The sequence below is a fragment of the Drosophila biarmipes genome, chromosome 2R, assembly GCF_025231255.1.
Source record: "Drosophila biarmipes strain raj3 chromosome 2R, RU_DBia_V1.1, whole genome shotgun sequence".
In the NCBI taxonomy this organism is placed as follows: Eukaryota; Metazoa; Arthropoda; class Insecta; order Diptera; family Drosophilidae; genus Drosophila; species Drosophila biarmipes.
Genome location: NC_066615.1, coordinates 5,740,043 through 5,756,583, shown reverse-complemented (window position 1 = coordinate 5,756,583; position 16,541 = coordinate 5,740,043). Strand labels below are relative to the sequence as shown.

Below are 16,541 nucleotides of genomic sequence, written 5' to 3'. Positions count from 1 at the left end.
AGATGTACCCACGACTCAGAACAAAGTGTCATTGATTTGGCCAGTAAGTAAGTGACGAACTTTAAGAAAATGAACTGGGCGATAATTCCAGCAAGATGTGCTGATGAAAACAATGTCAAAGCGGATTTGGAGCCACAGCACAGTCGCACTTCCACTTATGGCAATGGTAATCCTGGCGAGCGTTGGACAAGCAACCGGTCGAACCGGCGGCCAATCAGTCTACCGGCCCTCCGACCTAAGTGATCCTTGGTCTAGGCGACACTACAGTAGCGAAAGAAGGGACGAGAAGGATTGGCGGGACATGCCGCCGGCGGAGCCGCGATACCTCACGGATCCGGAAATACTCTTCCAACGGTTGGACGACATGGAGCAGACAAAGGCAGCTAGTCCTGATAAGCCGTCATCTGCGGGCAAGGAAAAGTCTGACAGCTTCCTAGTTGGCGCCAGGAATATTGGCAGCCAGTTACTTAAAGAAAACTTGTCCCAATGCCAGAGGACGGGCTGTGATGGACCCAGAGAGGAGATGGAGGATCCCTTCGAGTCGCTGGCCCGCATGAATTTTCATGAGCAGCTCCTGGATCATAAAAGCGATCGAGAGCTGAAGAGGATGCTGGGCTACTACAGGAGGAAGGACCGGGATGGAAAACCCGACGTGGCCACAGCCAATCTGTTGGCCAAGGTCATTAGCTCCAAGGCTGATCCCCCCAAGGCATCGTTGAAGAGTCAGACATGTCGGGCCACCACAGGTCGTCCGACTTCCACGGCGAGGAGCACCACGACTAGGCGGACAACCACCAGCACCACGATGCGCAGCCCCTCTACATTTTGCCTGCCGGAACCCTCACCCGATCGACTGGTCAAGCCCATGCCATCCACTCCACCTCCAAAACCTCGTCCTCCAGCCACCCGAAAACCCTGCGGAGAAAAGGCTAAGCCCAGTAAATGTCCACTGAAATCGAAGTCAAAGAAACATGGAGGTACCAAAAAGCTGCTGGACATCATCTTGGCCACCAAGCAGCATGCCCTCTCGGTTCTGAAGATCCTGAACCACCTGGAAATGGAGCTGCTGAGCCAGTCGGCAGAAGACGACATGGGATTGGGGTCGGCTAAGACGGTTAAGGAGCCGCCAGGCAAAAAAACGACCTGTGAGCGATTGGAGAAGCACCCTAAAACCAATCATCACATGTTCTCCTTTGGAATTCGACCGGCTAGCCAAAAGGAAAGCATGTACGACTTGGCACTCGCCAAGGAGGAGGAGATGAAGCTGGAGGATCGGGTGTGGGAGGAGCATCAGCAGCAGATGAAGCTAAGGAGGCCTGTGAAGCCGAAGCGGTTTGAGGCTGCTCCGGCTGCAGCCGCTCGACTGGAACACTTCCACGAGCCTCGGAAGCGTCCTGAATCCTTGGACTCCTTAGAAACAGTGAAGCCAGAGAGTCCCGCCCAGGACAGGCGCATCAACCTGGAAGCCCTAAGCGTGGTGGTGAAACCGGCGCCTCCAGCTTCCAGCAAAGATCTCCCCAATCCTTCAGCCCGCTGGAATCCATCCTTTATTCCCCGGGCTGAAATGAAAGCCATTCGAGTGGAGGGCCCAGTAGACGACGAGCTGCAGTCAAGCAAAGTGTTGCAAAAGAGGAAAAGGAAAAAGAAAAAACACAAGCTGTATGCCCAGGAGCAGAAAACGGAAGCCAGTCGGTTTCCCATTGCTGGCGTCTTTTATTAAGTCACTTTCTTAATGATTATTAGCTTTTTATTGACATATTTTTCGAGCACAAAAATATATTTTTGAGAACAATTTAAAATATTGCGCCATTCAAAAATACTAAAAAGCTAATCCTTAGTCTGTGCGTGGTAGTTATGGTATTTTTCTTGGATTCGTCGTACGGTCACTCGAAAGGGCGCCGAAAATTCAGAAACGTCAAACGAAAAATTACGCTTTTTCGGAAACGCATCATTATTTTACTTGTGTTTTGTTTCCTGAGCGTTCAAGTTCAGTTCTAACATAATAGTTCGTAAGGTGAAGAAAAGCCGGATCTAAGGCAACTACAAAGAAGCGAAGGAACACTACAAGGAATAGAACCGGCGCGATCGCCGCCATCCTAAGATTTCCAATCAACAGGAAAAATACATTTTTGAGTTTCGTTTATGCAGATTGCAGTGCATATCTAGCTGGAACTTTCCTTTTATTTATTTTAATATTTGGTAAGTGCAGGAATTTGTTTTTCGTGGGTACTCCATTTCCACACTCATTTCCAGTAACGGCACTTTGTTTATATGCGCAGCAGCGAAGTGCAGTTCAACGGAGAGACAAAAACGCTTCGTGGAAGCTCTTAAAGATTGATTTTGCATAAACAAAGGGGACCTTTTAAAGTCGATACGTCCAAACTGTTTGTTTCGCTTCTGCTGCTGCGCCGCCGCCCTTGCCGTTCTCTTTGTCTCTGGCTCTCTTCTCCTTCCTTGTCCGCCTTATCTATTGGATCCCATTCTGTTATGCCAATTTGGTGCACTGAAAGAAATTGTGGAGCATTTCAATTAATGTTCAAGTTTTGGCAGTTAAATTCTGTAAGTGTTTTTTCATTGTGCAGCATTTTAAGTAAATAAAGAATTATTTATTGTTTTTACAAACTCGAGCTAAAATTACATTTATTTCATGCGTTAAATCAGCTCGTAGAGCTCCTGTGTTTAAACCCAAAAGAACCGTGTTTAGACCGAGCAATACATTTTTTTGTACAGGAGCCTTGAACCAATTTTGTCAGAATTAGAAATATAAAAGCCATTGCGCACCTAAAAAATGCAGACCTATTTTTATTCTCACATTAAAGTTTACTTGTCAGATTTACTTATAATTTAATACTATAACTTGTTTCAGCGCTGTAAAGGGGTACTTTCAGAATAGTCGTGTTGTGCGGGTGCTGGCAGCCCTTTATCACTGCTCAAGCTGTTTATTTGCACTGCACTGTTTTCTCTGTGCATGCTTAATTGCTTCTGCTCGGGGGTGGCGGTGGGCGCACGCATTCCAAACCACTTGAATCACGCTCAGCGGCTGATACTCTCCACCTCTCTCTTTCCCAGATTTATTGACCGATCACAATGCATGTGGAGCATGACGAGATCCTGGCGCACGTGGCCAAAGTGGTCAGGGCCCTAATTACGTCCGCCAAGCCGCCGGTCGAACTGCGGTCCGTCGTCAGGGATTACGTGGCCATCGAGGGGGAGCAGATGCCCTTCCGCACACTGGGCTACTCGAACCCCCAAGACATGCTCAAGGATACGCAAGAGTTCAACTTCAACGGCCAAGGCAACCAGGTAAATGTCATGGCCCAATCCCTCGAACTGTCACGCCGTTCGCCGTCGCAGTTACAACATACATCTAATTGCTGGCAAGATTCTTGGCGAATTACTGCATATCGCAGAAGCCGGAGAGAGCGACCCTCTCCCACCCACTTTAACTGCTTTCTTTCGCCCACTTTGCCGAGCTTGCTCTCTTTCTGTTCTTGTCTCCCTCACGTGCGCAGCTTTTAAGAGCTGCCAGTGTTGGCAGCGTAGAAATCCAGAAATTAACTAGCTTTTTAACTTATTTGCTCTTCTTGTTCCACGCCGCCACACGTACAGTGTACGTGGAAACTACTCATTCAAAGTAATGATGAATTTGACATCAGCATGTCCTGGCGCTCATCTTCGAAAAGGCACCTATATGTAACAATTTACCATTTTGGGGCAACCATTATCGATGTTTCAAGCATTATTTAACAATCTTTAAAGTTTGAATGGCCTTTTAATCGATATTTCATTAACTAGAGGTAGAGATAAAGACAGTCGAATTTGCCGAATGATATTAACTGAGTTAATTGCTCCTAATAATACAGTTCAAGTTAAAAAAATACTTCGAGAAAGTGTGTCCAAGCATATTGAAGGCTATAAAAGAATATAATAACAGAGTTAGGACATTAGTCGTACTTTCAGCGTTAAAAAGTACTTTAGGAAAGTGTGTCCAAAGGGCTATAGAAGGTAGTACTTGATACAATAACTATACCTTAGTAACGCTTTTTCCATTCGAAAGCATAGGTGTTAAGCCCGCCAGATTGGTCGCAAAGCGCCAGATGGTCATCACCGCCGTCGGACGAGCTTTTGGCGAGCGGCGCCCGCTGCTGTCAGTTCGATTCTCTGGCTGAACGCGTGCGGTGAGCCGCTGCTGCTGCGCCGCTTCTTTCCCGCCCCGCTGTGACCGCTCCGAACGCTCGTCGCTCCGCCCGCTCTCTCCAAGGAAGGGGCAACGTGTCAACGGCATCTTCTTCTTTTCATCTCCGCCGCGAAAAGTGTAAACAATGGGTCTTACTTAGTCTAGTTTCGTTTTCGCTTGCATTATTAGATTGCCTTTCCCTGAGCCGTGTTTTCACGATTTGTGCTGATTAAGCGCTCTGCTTTAATAAGTGCAGCGCCAGCCAAAAACAAAAGTGTATAACGCGAAAATCGAAAAGGCCAGCAATTCAAAGTCGGCTCTGTGTGTGTGCGATTGCATGATTGCACGGTGAAAGTGAACGAACGTCGGGTATCGTTTGTTTTTCTCTCCAAGTGCCTGTCCATCTGGGCAATTACACTTGAACCGCTTGCATTATTCTTGTTTGGCCGCCTGATTTCTCACCTGTGGGCGAAAGTGGGCGTTCCGGGCGGGTCCTTCCGGCCTACGCTTTGGCATTGTTGCCAAATCAATAACCGGGCGACCCAGAGATGCAGCCCACAGAAGCTCACGAATGAAAGCCGAGGCGGGACAGCTGGCGATGTTTATTTAACTTCAATTATGTATTCTGCATCAGCCAGCATTCCGAGCCCTCGCTCTGCACTATTATCACGTCTTGGGTTTCAGCGCCCTGCCCATATCCGGAACCCACTGCTCACTACTTGGCGCTGCGACCCTATTAAGATCATTGCAGCTTGAAACAACGCAGCGCAATGTGAATCATAAACAAAAATCGACTTCAAACCACTCGCATTTCCAAACACTTGAGCAGACTCATTGGGCTCGGCCGTAAGTAGCAGGGTCTGCAGTTTAATGGGGCATATTGGATTACCCAAACTCGAGCTCAACAGTTGTCCAAGCGAAGCAACTTTCCCTTCCCAGAAATGATGGCAAATGTACAGAATGTCTTCGGGAAACTTATTATCTGGTTAAAACTCCTTAAATATCTTGATTTTATGGAATAAAATAGATAACCATTTTGGCAAACTGCAAGGAAAGCTTAAGATTTTTACAAAATTTGGGAGGAATTCTTTTATTTGAAAACCTTCCTTACTTTCCCTAATAAATTCAAACCTAACTGCTTTTTCTTCTCGTCCGTAACAGATCTTCATCACCGCTAAATTTAGCGCCAAAACTGATCACATTGCGCGTATGGTACGCCAGCAGAAGGCCAGCAAATCCACGCAAATCACAAAACCAACGCCAGCTGTCCAAAAAGCAGCAAGTCAGAAAGCCAACTGCGGCTATAACCCTCAGCACTATAACCAATACCAAAACCACCAGCAGAACTATCAGGCTCAGCAGCAGCGCTATTACCAGCAACAACAGCAGCAATACCAGCAGTGTTACCGGCCACCGCAGTGCCACCCACGGTTCCAACAGTCCCATCAGCAGCAGCGTTGGGATAACGACCAGTACTGGCGGCACCAGCGGCAGCGCCAGTTGGAGGCAGAGGAGCAGGCGAAGGCGCAGAGAAATAGGGAAATTAAGGAAAACGCTGAACGCGAAAGGCAGGCGAAGGCCAAGCTAGACCAGCAACTAAAGGAATCTGCTGAGCGCGAAAGGCAGGCGAAAGCCAAGCGAGATCAGGATCTAAAGAAGGCTGCGGAACGCGAGAGGCAGGCGAAGGCCAAGAGAGAACAGGAACTGAAGGAGTCTGCTGAACGCGAGAGGCAGGCGAAGGCCAAGCGAGATCAGGAGCTTAAGGACTGCATTGAACAAGAACTGAGGGCAAAGATCAATAAGGAATTGCAGGCCAAGCTTAAGGAGGAGCACGCTAGGTTCGAAGAAGAGTTTACGGTTCGGATTGAGGCGTTTAAGAAGGAGCAGGAGGAAGAACTCAAAAAGCGTGAAAAAGATTTGGAAAACATAAAGAAGGAGCTCCAGAAACAAGAGGAGTCAAGGGCAGAAGCCGAACGTCAGGAGAAGGACCGCCTGGAGAAGGAGACAACAGCAGAAGCCGAACGCCTGGAAAAGGAAAGGTCGGAAAGGCACGAGCTGGTTCAGCCTGCAACCATGCGAGCAGCGAAAGTGGAGCAGGAGAAGATCCTTGTAACGATTTCTAACAATAAGGCGCCCGCCATGAATGGTCACGGTCAAAACCATGTCAAAAGCAATGGACAAGGCAAATTCAATGACGGCAAGCCGCCTCTGCGTGCGATCCTGGGAAATAGTGCCCCGCAGCGACAGCAAGATGCAAGCAGCGTATTTAACACCCCTGAGGGTAGCTACAAACGGTCACTTCATCCACGAGTACTGCACCCTGGACAGGTTCGCTCCACAGGCAGCTCTGTAAATCATAGACTGAAAATTACACCCAAATTGGATACTCCAACGCCAACGCCAACGACAACGGTAGCGCCCATCACCCCACCGGCTTCACCGGAGAATGCTCAAACGAAATCCGCTGTTGAAGCCGCGTCGAAAAATGATGTTCCTAAAGTTCAAGGAGCCCAAGTCCAGGCAGGCAAGGCCAATTCCACACTGAAGGCTAAGGTGTCGCTCAAGCACGATTCTTCCTTCGATGCCGTTTCCTCGCTCAACCTCTATTGCGAGGAAAATGATTTCGAGAAGCCTACGTTTAATATATTCAACAAGCCCCCACACCTGCACTGTTCAGTGCGGATTGCTGGCGACGTGTACAGCAGCTATCCGCAGGAGTTCTCTGATGCGGAGACTGCCTACCAGCGCACAGCCCAGATCGCCATCCAGCGTATCCAGCACGCCGAGTCGCATCAAAAGCTTACTATTTGCACACTTAGCGACGAGGAGTTCATCGACGGATTGTACAAGGAGCTGTTGAACTACCCACATGGCATATTAGGTCACAAGCTGGAGGATTGGTACGGCAGAACCTTCCGGCAACACCTGCCCAGCCATTGGTACGATTTAATTATTGAGTCGAACAAAATTCGCGTGGAGCACGGCATTGACCCGAGGATTATTTTATTTGCCAACGAACCTGGATCATCGAAACCAATTCCTGTCAATACTACCAGTGTTTTGCCAGAGTTGGTACTGCCCTGGCAATTAAATGAGAGTGGATCGCACGACTGGAACATGTTCATCAGTCACTGCGACTCCACCAAGCGGGTGTGGGCTAGGTTGATCGATCAGATAGCCAACTTTGAAGAGCTGACGAAGCACATGGGCCGACAAATGGAAGCTCCACTTTTCCGACAGAAGGTGGTTAAACCTCTCGTTCAGGAAGTATATCTGGTGGAGATCCCCGATGGCTGGAACCGAGTGCGGGTGATCTCCGTAACTGAAGAGGAGCGCTCTTGCCGCTGTCACTTTGTGGACTTTGGCGATGTGGGTCTGTTCGACTTTGAAGAACTCTTCCAATGTCCGCCGCAATTCAAGGTGCTTCCGGCCCAGGCCGTCTGCCTCAGCATGTATGCATTGGACAAGTTCGAAGACCATCCGCACGCTCAGCAGGTATTGACAAAGGAGCTGGACGGGCAGACGGTTGTGGCCCATGTGCTTACTACCGAGAAGCAGTTCTTCGAACTGGGCGGAGCTTCCCAGGGGGTGGTGGAGAACGGTAAGCGTCGGGCTTGCTTGGTGGCCACGTTGTACGACACCTCAACCGCAGAAGACATCCATTTGAACGACCTGGTTGCCAGTAGGATCACAAAGTGCACCCCGGCTCCTTCGCTGACTGACGAAAAGAAGATCGGCAAGACCACTCCAGTCCTTGTGTCTCACATCAACGAGGACGGTGATCTGCTGGTGCTGCTGCGAAACGATGATCTTAAGTTTGTGGAGCGAAGCATTGCACAAACAGTTGCTGATCTGGGCGAGCAGGATCGAGTGAGCTATTCCGATCTGCTGCACGACCGCCATGTCTTCGTGTGCGACGAGTCGGCCGAAGGCCTAAAGCAGTGGTTCCGCGGACGGCTGGTGGCCAGACCCCAGAACCCGGAGGAGGAGACCTTCGACGTCTACTATGTGGACGACGGACGGCAGCGCAAGACGCACATCTCCAACATTTACCGCCTGGAAGCCAACAATAGAGCGCTGGCAACGTTTCCGCCGCAGGCCCTTCCAGTTCGCCTGCACGACGTTCCCGAGATCGCGGGTCAGATGCTGGGACGCCTTCGTGGTCTGATGCCACCGCGCAGCGAGGCTCTGGTATGTGTTTTTCAAGACAGGATCTCCTCACAGATTTTCTCATCTATACCGCTTTCATTACAGCTCAAGGTTGTGGCCAAGGACGGAGCAATGCCCTTGGTCAACGTCTTCATCCGCGGCCAGGATCCGGAGTCAATGTACATGTGCGTGAATATCGGCCTTCGTCTGGAGTTCGAGATGGCAAGGTAAGTGTCCTGTGCCGGCTCCTAAGCAATGTCTATTCATCTGTATCATTATGGTCCATGTCATCTAATCACATCGCCATCAAGCTCCTTAACCAACGACATCTGAATAGTGACTGGTGCCCTATATCATTAATGTTATAATCGATCCTTTGGTTAATGCTCTATTATTGCTTTCGATAAACTGGAACTGACTTGATAAGCTATCGCTAACACAAATTCGATCTACGCTAACGAAAATGTCCCGAAACAAACTTAATGTAAGCTATCCCTAAGTCATGCACATCTTTGTATATAATCCGAAAAATATACTCATAAATGCCCCAATGCTACCCAGTAAGCCAAAGAGCGAAACAATTTTTAAACCTCGAAACCAACTATTATCCCCGCACCCCTGATCCGGCTTTTCCCCCTCCCACCTTCGATTCCCCTCCCGCACAGCTCCATTCAACCGGAGAAGTGCGATTATATGCTCCTGAGTTCCAATGCCCAGCTGCCCAGGCGCGGCAGCTTCAGCTCCGTCGTCTCCAGCCAGAGCAGCAGCAGCGACCTGGTCGCTCTCACTCCGCCGGTGACCCCACAGAAGGCGCCGGCGTTTTCAAGATCAGGAACCACCAATTTTTCGTCGCTCATGCTCAAGGATTATGAGGCCATTCCAGCAGTGGGCGCCTATTTCGAGGTGCGCGTTGCCCTCTCCGTCAATCCCGGTCACTTTGCCGTAAGTCTAGTTACAGGAAACTAAATCCCTTGCTCCAATACTCGACCCCGTTACAGGTGCAACCATACAAATGCTACAACCAGCTGCAGACTTTGATGAAGAATCTGCAAGTGCATTGCAAAGGGCCTGCTGCCAAAGGAGTTCAGCCCTCGCAACTAGCAATTGGAGAGGCCTACGCAGCTCCTGACAGCGACGGCGTCTATCATCGGTGAGGAGTGGGCTAGATGCCAAATAGTATATCTTTGAGTGCCAGAAGATATCAATTTAATCGACTAAAATGCAGTTTTCTAAGATAATTTCTCATTTAATCTTCGCAGCGTAAGTATTCGCAAGATTTACGATGAGATTATACACGTGCGTTTCGTCGACGTGGGCGACGACGGAGTGGTTGCCTGTGATCAACTGAAGACCCTGCAACCTGATTTGAGAAAGCTGCCCAAAATGGCCCTGCCAGCCCAATTATATGGTGAGTTGGAGATGAGCTCAGGACTCGGCCCTTCGACATTGAAAATTCTCCTTCCAGGCATTCAACTAACAGACGTAGTCTGGAGCAAGGATACCTGCGTACGCTTCCGCCAACTGACGCTGGGTCAAAAGTTCATCGGGATTGTGCGGCGCATGCACAAACAGAGGGATGACACGCGGGCCCTGTGCCTGGAGCTGGTGGACACCTCCACGCCGAAGGATATTAAGCTGCACGAGATTCTCATCAAGGAGAAGCACGCACAGCCGGCAACGAAGGAAGTCTGAGTCGGGGGAGACGAAATCGCTTGAATTTGTTCACGTTTATGTTTGCTTAATCATAGACTTAGGTTTAGGGACATGTAACTTATTACGACGACACATTCCGCCAGAAGAAAGCGATAATAGCCAATAAACTATGGTTTTTTTCTACCGAGAAAACGGATGAACTTGGTTGGCGGACTTGATGTTGGTCTTAACAGCCGAGGGCGCCTTGCCCAGCTGCTGCTGCACGTTGCCGGGACTCATGGCGGGTCCGCCCATGGGAGAGGGTGCTCGGATTGAGGGTGGGACCATCATGCCCGGTCCGGGTCCGTAGTTGGTCAGCTTGAGGCCCTTCCCCATGCCAACGGCGGCCACCAGCAGCTGGGTGTCGGCCATGCTGCTCGTCTGCTGGATGCCGGTGCGCGAGGAGCTCTCGATCTCCCACTCCTCGCGCGCCTTGCTGACCATGTCTAGGACGTGGGAGACGACCTTATTGTACTGGGTGACCTGCTTCATGGCGGCGTCGTTTGTGAGGTTGGCCGCCTTCTGTTCGTTCTGCTGCATCTTTTGCTCCGTAATCGGATCCGGCCGAGTTCTCAGATAGTCGGGAACGATGTCGTGCGAGAAGACCGGCACCCGGCCCTCCGTGATGTTGATCAAGGTCTCGTCCCGGTCCATGGAGACCAGTAGGGGAAGTACGGTTCGGTTCCTGAGCGGCGGGCACTGCTCCTTGGCCAGGATCTTGGTCAACCCCGTGAGGTGGCTCGAGATTATGGCAAAGTTGTCCAGGAACGTTGGCCAGTTTATGGTCTCGTACTCCAGCTCCAGTTTCTGGATCATCGAGAGCACCGCCAGCTTCAGGTCGTTCAGGCGCTGCAGGACCGTTTCGAGCGTCATCTCGAAAAGCTTTTCGTCGCGCTGCATTTTGGCTGACTTTTTAACAAAAATATAACAAATATAATTTTAACTTCGCAAAGAAAGCAGTGTGACCATGCGCCAGGCAGACCACTTATTCGTTTTGTGTGAATGTCAATCTAGCCTGTTTCCACTGACAATTATTTTGCTATCAGTGCGAAGCGCATTAATAGTATTTTCTAGCTTGTTGGGTTTTCGAATCTTTGCCATTTAATCGAGAAATTTTATCAAAAAGCCATGAGTGCCAAAGTTTAAAAACATGAAACTAGGAAGGAAAGGGATTTTAATGTTTATAATGGGCTTTCATTTTTTCGTATCAAAATATCGATATTTAGTATTTTGATATATTTTTCACCTCCCTATAAAATGGCTAATCCGGTATTTATCTTTATTCAGAAATATCGATACTGATAGTTCGATACATTTTGGAAATACCAACATGGCCGCCGAGAAAAACTGAACGCATCGCCGTGTTTTCCATTTGCCAATAAAACGCTAGCCCTCACAAAATCTCGAAAAGCGTGCCGCAAACGTCGTCAAATGTAAGCAAATTAGTCTAGTGCCTGTTTTACACCGTTTACATAAGCGCCAGAGCTTAAAATCGGGACTTAGTTGCTGTCGTCGGGAGTCTCGCCTCTCTTTGTCTCACCCTTCTGTCTCGCTCTCGCTCTGAGTCCTCTCCCGTGCTGACAAGGCAACACACTGGTGCTGGTGTGAGTGAGTGTGTAAGTGAGTGAACCGGAAGAAAAGCAATGGAAAATCTGGAAAATGCATATGTGAAAAGATATACGCACAAGCCGGCTACCGGCTACCGGTTATCGGTTCTCTCGCCCGATTTGGGTACGGACTGGCCAGGTCCCAGCCCCCGCGCCGCGCCATGGGTGGAAAGATAGCGGGAACGCGTCCGCGCTCCTCTCTGCGTTTTCAGCTCGGTCTCCCCCACCCCTCTTTCTCTCTCCGCTCTTGATATTGTTGTTGCTTTCAGTTGGCCATTTCTAATGCTCTCTTACATGTTTCTGTATTCAATTGTAATATATTTGCAGCTTGTTGTGTATGTTTTTGAAATGGTAAAGTGTGTTGTCGCGTTCGCCAAACCGCAGGCCGAGCCCTAACCGATTTGGGGTGATAAGACAATAAACGTATCTGTATGTCTACCGTCCACCGCGCGATACATAGATACATAGATAAATACTAGCCAGAGCGAGAGAAATCCGAAATACCGCGATGGCGTCGCGCAGGCGCGCCGAACTGAATCCCAAACTGCACATGGACAGGCAGCCGACAGCTGCCCGAATAACAGGTACCTGAAAGAAACTTCTACATACCAACAAGCAGCGGCTCTAGATGTGGGAAAACCCACGCCTCGCCGGGATTAGCGATGTCCGCGGAGGGTCCCTGTAATAAAACAGAACCCGTTTGAAGCGCTTCCCGGAACGATAACTATCCAACAGAACAAACACCACCACCACCCCCGCCTGCCGACCGAAGCTGACCTTTTACCTCTCAACCTTGCAGATCCCTCATTACCCGCTGGCAAGCGACGCGAGATCGACAACGTGATGAAGAAGGCGCGCGCCAACACCACCAACGACTACTGGGACAAGAAGCTGATCGAGGCCGAGGAGAAGGACCCGAACCGATGGCGCCACACGGGCTACAAGAAGATGTACATCCAGGGCGAGAGCAGCTCCGGCGAGAGCGAACGCGACGGTCGCGAAGGTCGTGAGGGTGGAGCCCCGCCCTACGGCCGCTATCCGCCCCCGGGCGGACCGCCGTCCGGTCCACCGCCGCCGTCGCAGCGATACGGGCGCTCCCGTTCGCCGCATTCGCGCAGTCGGTCGCGCCTGCGCAAGTCGCCACCGCTTTCGCCGCCTCCGCGTCGCCGCTCCCCGCCGATGGCCATGCACGGTGGCATGGACCGCCGCGGCGGACCGCGCTCGCCGCCCATGCCGCGATCGCCCAACAACAGCCACGACGCCCTCATGCGTCGGCCCGGAAACGGCCACGGACGGCCACGATCCCCGCCGGAACCCAGTGGTGGCTCGTCCTCCTCGTCGCTGCGACGCAAGCCTAACGCGTCGCGATCCCCGCTAAGCCGCCGTCGGTCGCCCCCGCTTCCGCCGCCCTCGTCGTCGGGGATGGACAAGCGGGGCCCAGTCACCCACATCCTGCCGCGCTCCAAGCGCCCGCCATCGCCACCGCCAAGGGTGAGTAGTCCCTCTAGAGGAGGAAATAACTAATATATTTATAGGAACCGGTGAAGTTAAAGAGATTTTGAATACATTTTTGTAGTGCATCAAGATATACTTGATGTGAGATATCTTTAAAAGTGATTCTCTTGGTAACTATCGGGGCTATGCTTAAGAAGTCACATTTAATTGCCGCACTATTTTCTTGAAATATATATAAATATTTACTTTTCTTGCAGCACTCAATGCGTTCGCGATCAAACAGCTCGATGAGCAGCAGTTCCGATGACTCCTGCTCCCTCTGCTCGCCCAGCCATCGTCACAGATCTCGGTAAGTTAGCCACTCTGACTTATTGTATCTATGTCTATTAATCATTCATTTCCATCCTGATTTCAGATCCCGCGGTCCGCGTTCGCCGCCACCCAAGCCACGTGGCCATTATCGCACGGGGGCGCCTCCGCCCCCGCCGTCGGAGCCACATGGCCGAATCCATGGTCGCCCCAGCACTCCACCGCCCGTGCGCGGAGGTGGAGGCAGTTCGGTCTCCGCCATGGAGAAATACCGCCAGGCCAAGATGCGTCACATCGGCCATGATCGCGGCTCCTCGTCGGATGCCCACATGAAGATCGCGCGATCGTCGCGCCACTCGCCGCCGCCGGAAGATCCGCGTCTCAAGCACCGTCCGCCAGAGCCACCAGAGCCCGCATCGGGGCCAACTGGAGCCCCGGCAGCACAGGCTAAAAAGAAGAAGAAGGAGAAGGAGGTGAGCACCTTTATTAAATAACATGCTATAAGTTTACTGTGGAGTCGATATGAAATGAGTTAGCCAAACTCAACTGCTATGGTAAAAATCGTTTATACTAATGTCTAATTATCCAAATCCTCTTTCCATCAGATGAGGCCACGCATAAAAATTGAAGGTGAGAAACGTAAAAAGCATCCGAGCGGGACGACCACTGGCACCGGAGCTAACGCGGCGAACTCCTCCTCGGACTCGGACGATTCGAACGGCTCGGACAGCGACGAGGTCGGCACGTTGCCCACATTCTCGGCTACCACGCGGCTGACGCTCTCGGAGCGGTTCGGCAAAATGGCGCAGTGGAGCATGGATCGCAGCAACATGGAGAATATGAGAATCACCAAAGACTCCACCGGTGGGGCCCTCAAAGTGATGATTGAAGAGGGCCTGGAGTCGCCGCCGCGTCGCTATTCGTATTCGCCGGCACCGGCCGGGCACTTTCCGGAGGAGTTGGCCACCACAGCACCGTCGGGAATGCTGTCGTGGGACGACGTGCGCGTCCGTTACGAGTACTACAAGAGTCGTGGCTACCTGAGGGACTTGGACCTTAAGGTAGGTGGTGATTACCTCAGTAGTCAAGTTCGCATATAATAAGAACGTGTTTTTCTTGCAGGACTATATCAAGTGGGAGGAGTGGTGGTATAAATATCAGGAGTGGTTGAAACAGGAACGCTACTATGAGTACTGGGATCGCAGTCAGCAATTGCGCAGACGACGCAAGAAGCTGCCGGTCACTCAGCGCTTGAATTAAGTGCCCTCATTCATTTTCCTATTCCCCTGTCCCCATTCAGATCATTTTTGTTCTACTTTCCCTGCCCCTTATCTTGTATTTGCATCATTTCCGCACCCATCATCCTCTTTTGTACATTCAAAATGTATGAAACTGCATTTGTCACCTTTTATTTTGATAACTAACTAACATTACAAGCCAAGCACCGGAGATGGTTGGCCTTGGCCCCTGACATCCTGCTTTTGGCGTAGGGTTTCTATTAACACTGAACTTTGTAAGTTTCTTTCGAGGGCATGTTGTTGGTGCAACACACCCGGATATTTGTAAACGCATTAAATAACAGTCAGTAAAAATGTGACTTTTACTGGGCGGCACGGAGTGTTACATTTTTAATTGGAAGTATCTAATAAATATTATGTATAACTCTTTTATTTCAAAAGAATTAAGGGTAAAATAGTATACACAGTGGTTGACTGTTACTGGGAGGTAAATAACGTTGAAGTTCCCTATGAGAAATGGATGTTGGGACAGACCCCTTAAAGTTATACTCCTCTTAAATCAAGATCTCCGAAAGTAGTAACTTGACCTTTAAGTATTGGACAACTTACCATTATCTTACATTAAAATCTACATTTGACACGTAGGATGAGCAAATGTACTTTACTTTTACATCCTTCGAAAAGCGCTGAAGCGCCCTCTTGCGAGGGTTTCCCCAAGCCGGATCGGAGCTTTTCAAGGTCAGCATCTCGAATAAACGGGCAGCAGATGCCTAAGCTGCGGAACTGAGGCAAGGGTGGGCGCAACTGCCACCCAACGCGATGTCAATGCTGTGATGAGCACGCAGCGTTTATTTGACGGCATATAAATTGAAAAATTCACATAAAAATGTGTAATTATTTGGCATATGTTCAATTTGCACAAAGGCGAAAAGGGAAACTGCCGGCTGAAGGTGACACGCACCGGGGAGGTGGCTGGGAAATCCGTGATCCTGCTCCTGGGCGTGATTTCCGTGCACAAATTAGCACTTTTTTGCCGGGGTTTCCGAGGGTGGCTGATAATCAGATTATGCCCGTTGCACAGGGGATGCTAATGTGCCGATATCGAGCTTCTGCCTGGCTAATTGCGGTTGAGTGGGGCAAAGCCAACGGGGAGGGAGCTCCATGGATTAGCCATCGAAGCGGACTTTAATCCATCTTGAACCTTAAGGGCAGTTCACATTCACCCCTTCCCCCACCACGCAGATCGGCGCCCAACCCCAATCCCGGGGCCCGTGTCCTGGCACAATTAAGCTCTAAATAACAACGGCGTTAAGAAGGCTTTAAGGCCCGATTTGGCCCCGACTCCCGGCTCCCGACCCCAGACCCCGGGCAGGGCAGAACCCTTCAGAAGAACTCGAGGAAAAGTCACGTCTAATTACACACATCTTGGAGCAGCTTTTTGACCTGGTTGACTTGGTTGTTGGTGGTCGGTCGGTTTTACCAAATTGGTTTTAAAAGCCACAGGGGGTGAGGCGTCGAGAGCGCGTGAGAACGTGAGCAATTATTACGGCGTAGTGGGAGTGCTCAAGATGTACACGGACTGGGGACATAATCCCTTTATAATCCACACAATGCTATTATATGCTGAAAATTACAAATAAGTGTCACGAATAAATACAACAAATTGTGCTGCAGGAAGGCGGCTGACAGAGGACTGTCATTCTGACGGACGCCTTTTCGCAAACAAAACGCGTTAAATCAGACAAGTGCACTTCCTTTGTCAGAATGTTCACTCCAAAATATTGACTTTTTGTTTAATATCGAAAAGTCGAGCTAAATCTTTCTGAGCTTGTTGATGTTCCCCCAAAAAATACCAGTTGAAGGCAACAATGCATCTTTAAAATTTAAGGATTGCACACAAAATAAGAAATAATC

General features: G+C 50.1%; 4 protein-coding genes across 10 annotated transcripts; 3 read left to right on the top strand and 1 right to left on the bottom strand.

Moving 5' to 3' along the window:
• The first annotated feature begins 27 nt into the window (after window positions 1–27).
• On the top strand, window positions 28–1,801 carry LOC108029404 (uncharacterized). Its single transcript, XM_017101637.3, has one exon. The coding sequence runs from the start codon at window positions 104–106 to the stop codon at window positions 1,718–1,720; it is 1,617 nt and encodes a 538-aa protein (XP_016957126.1). The 5' UTR covers window positions 28–103; the 3' UTR covers window positions 1,721–1,801.
• A 103-nt stretch (window positions 1,802–1,904) lies between these two features.
• Window positions 1,905–10,171, top strand: LOC108029639 (tudor domain-containing protein 7A). 6 transcript variants are annotated; one of them, XM_050887494.1, is made up of 8 exons: window positions 1,907–2,199; window positions 3,070–3,303; window positions 5,339–8,368; window positions 8,432–8,553; window positions 8,992–9,268; window positions 9,325–9,476; window positions 9,586–9,734; window positions 9,792–10,171. In XM_050887494.1, exons 2-8 carry the CDS (start codon window positions 3,088–3,090, stop codon window positions 10,016–10,018), a joined length of 4,173 nt encoding a protein of 1,390 aa, XP_050743451.1. In that variant the 5' UTR covers window positions 1,907–2,199; window positions 3,070–3,087; the 3' UTR covers window positions 10,019–10,171. The 6 variants fall into 6 exon arrangements, 5 of the variants coding, with proteins under 5 accessions (XP_016957536.1, XP_016957535.1, XP_016957534.1 ...); XM_050887495.1 differs by lacking the exons at window positions 1,907–2,199; window positions 3,070–3,303 and adding an exon at window positions 4,151–4,315; XM_017102047.3 differs by lacking the exons at window positions 9,325–9,476; window positions 9,586–9,734; window positions 9,792–10,171 and adding an exon at window positions 8,754–8,810 and having other exon boundaries at window positions 1,905–2,199; window positions 8,888–9,000.
• On the bottom strand, window positions 10,039–11,008 carry LOC108029640 (mediator of RNA polymerase II transcription subunit 8). The gene has a single exon (XM_017102048.3). The coding sequence runs from the start codon at window positions 10,916–10,918 to the stop codon at window positions 10,160–10,162; it is 759 nt and encodes a 252-aa protein (XP_016957537.1). The 5' UTR covers window positions 10,919–11,008; the 3' UTR covers window positions 10,039–10,159.
• A 307-nt stretch (window positions 11,009–11,315) lies between these two features.
• LOC108029730 (basic salivary proline-rich protein 2) lies at window positions 11,316–14,982 on the top strand. 2 transcript variants are annotated; one of them, XM_017102212.3, is made up of 7 exons: window positions 11,316–11,451; window positions 11,953–12,209; window positions 12,425–13,116; window positions 13,338–13,429; window positions 13,496–13,862; window positions 13,995–14,450; window positions 14,512–14,982. In XM_017102212.3, the coding sequence occupies exons 2-7, from the start codon at window positions 12,134–12,136 to the stop codon at window positions 14,647–14,649; spliced, it is 1,821 nt and encodes a 606-aa protein (XP_016957701.1). In that variant the 5' UTR covers window positions 11,316–11,451; window positions 11,953–12,133; the 3' UTR covers window positions 14,650–14,982. The 2 variants fall into 2 exon arrangements, with proteins under 2 accessions (XP_016957701.1, XP_016957705.1); XM_017102216.3 differs by lacking the exon at window positions 11,953–12,209.
• Window positions 14,983–16,541: the final 1,559 nt, after the last annotated feature.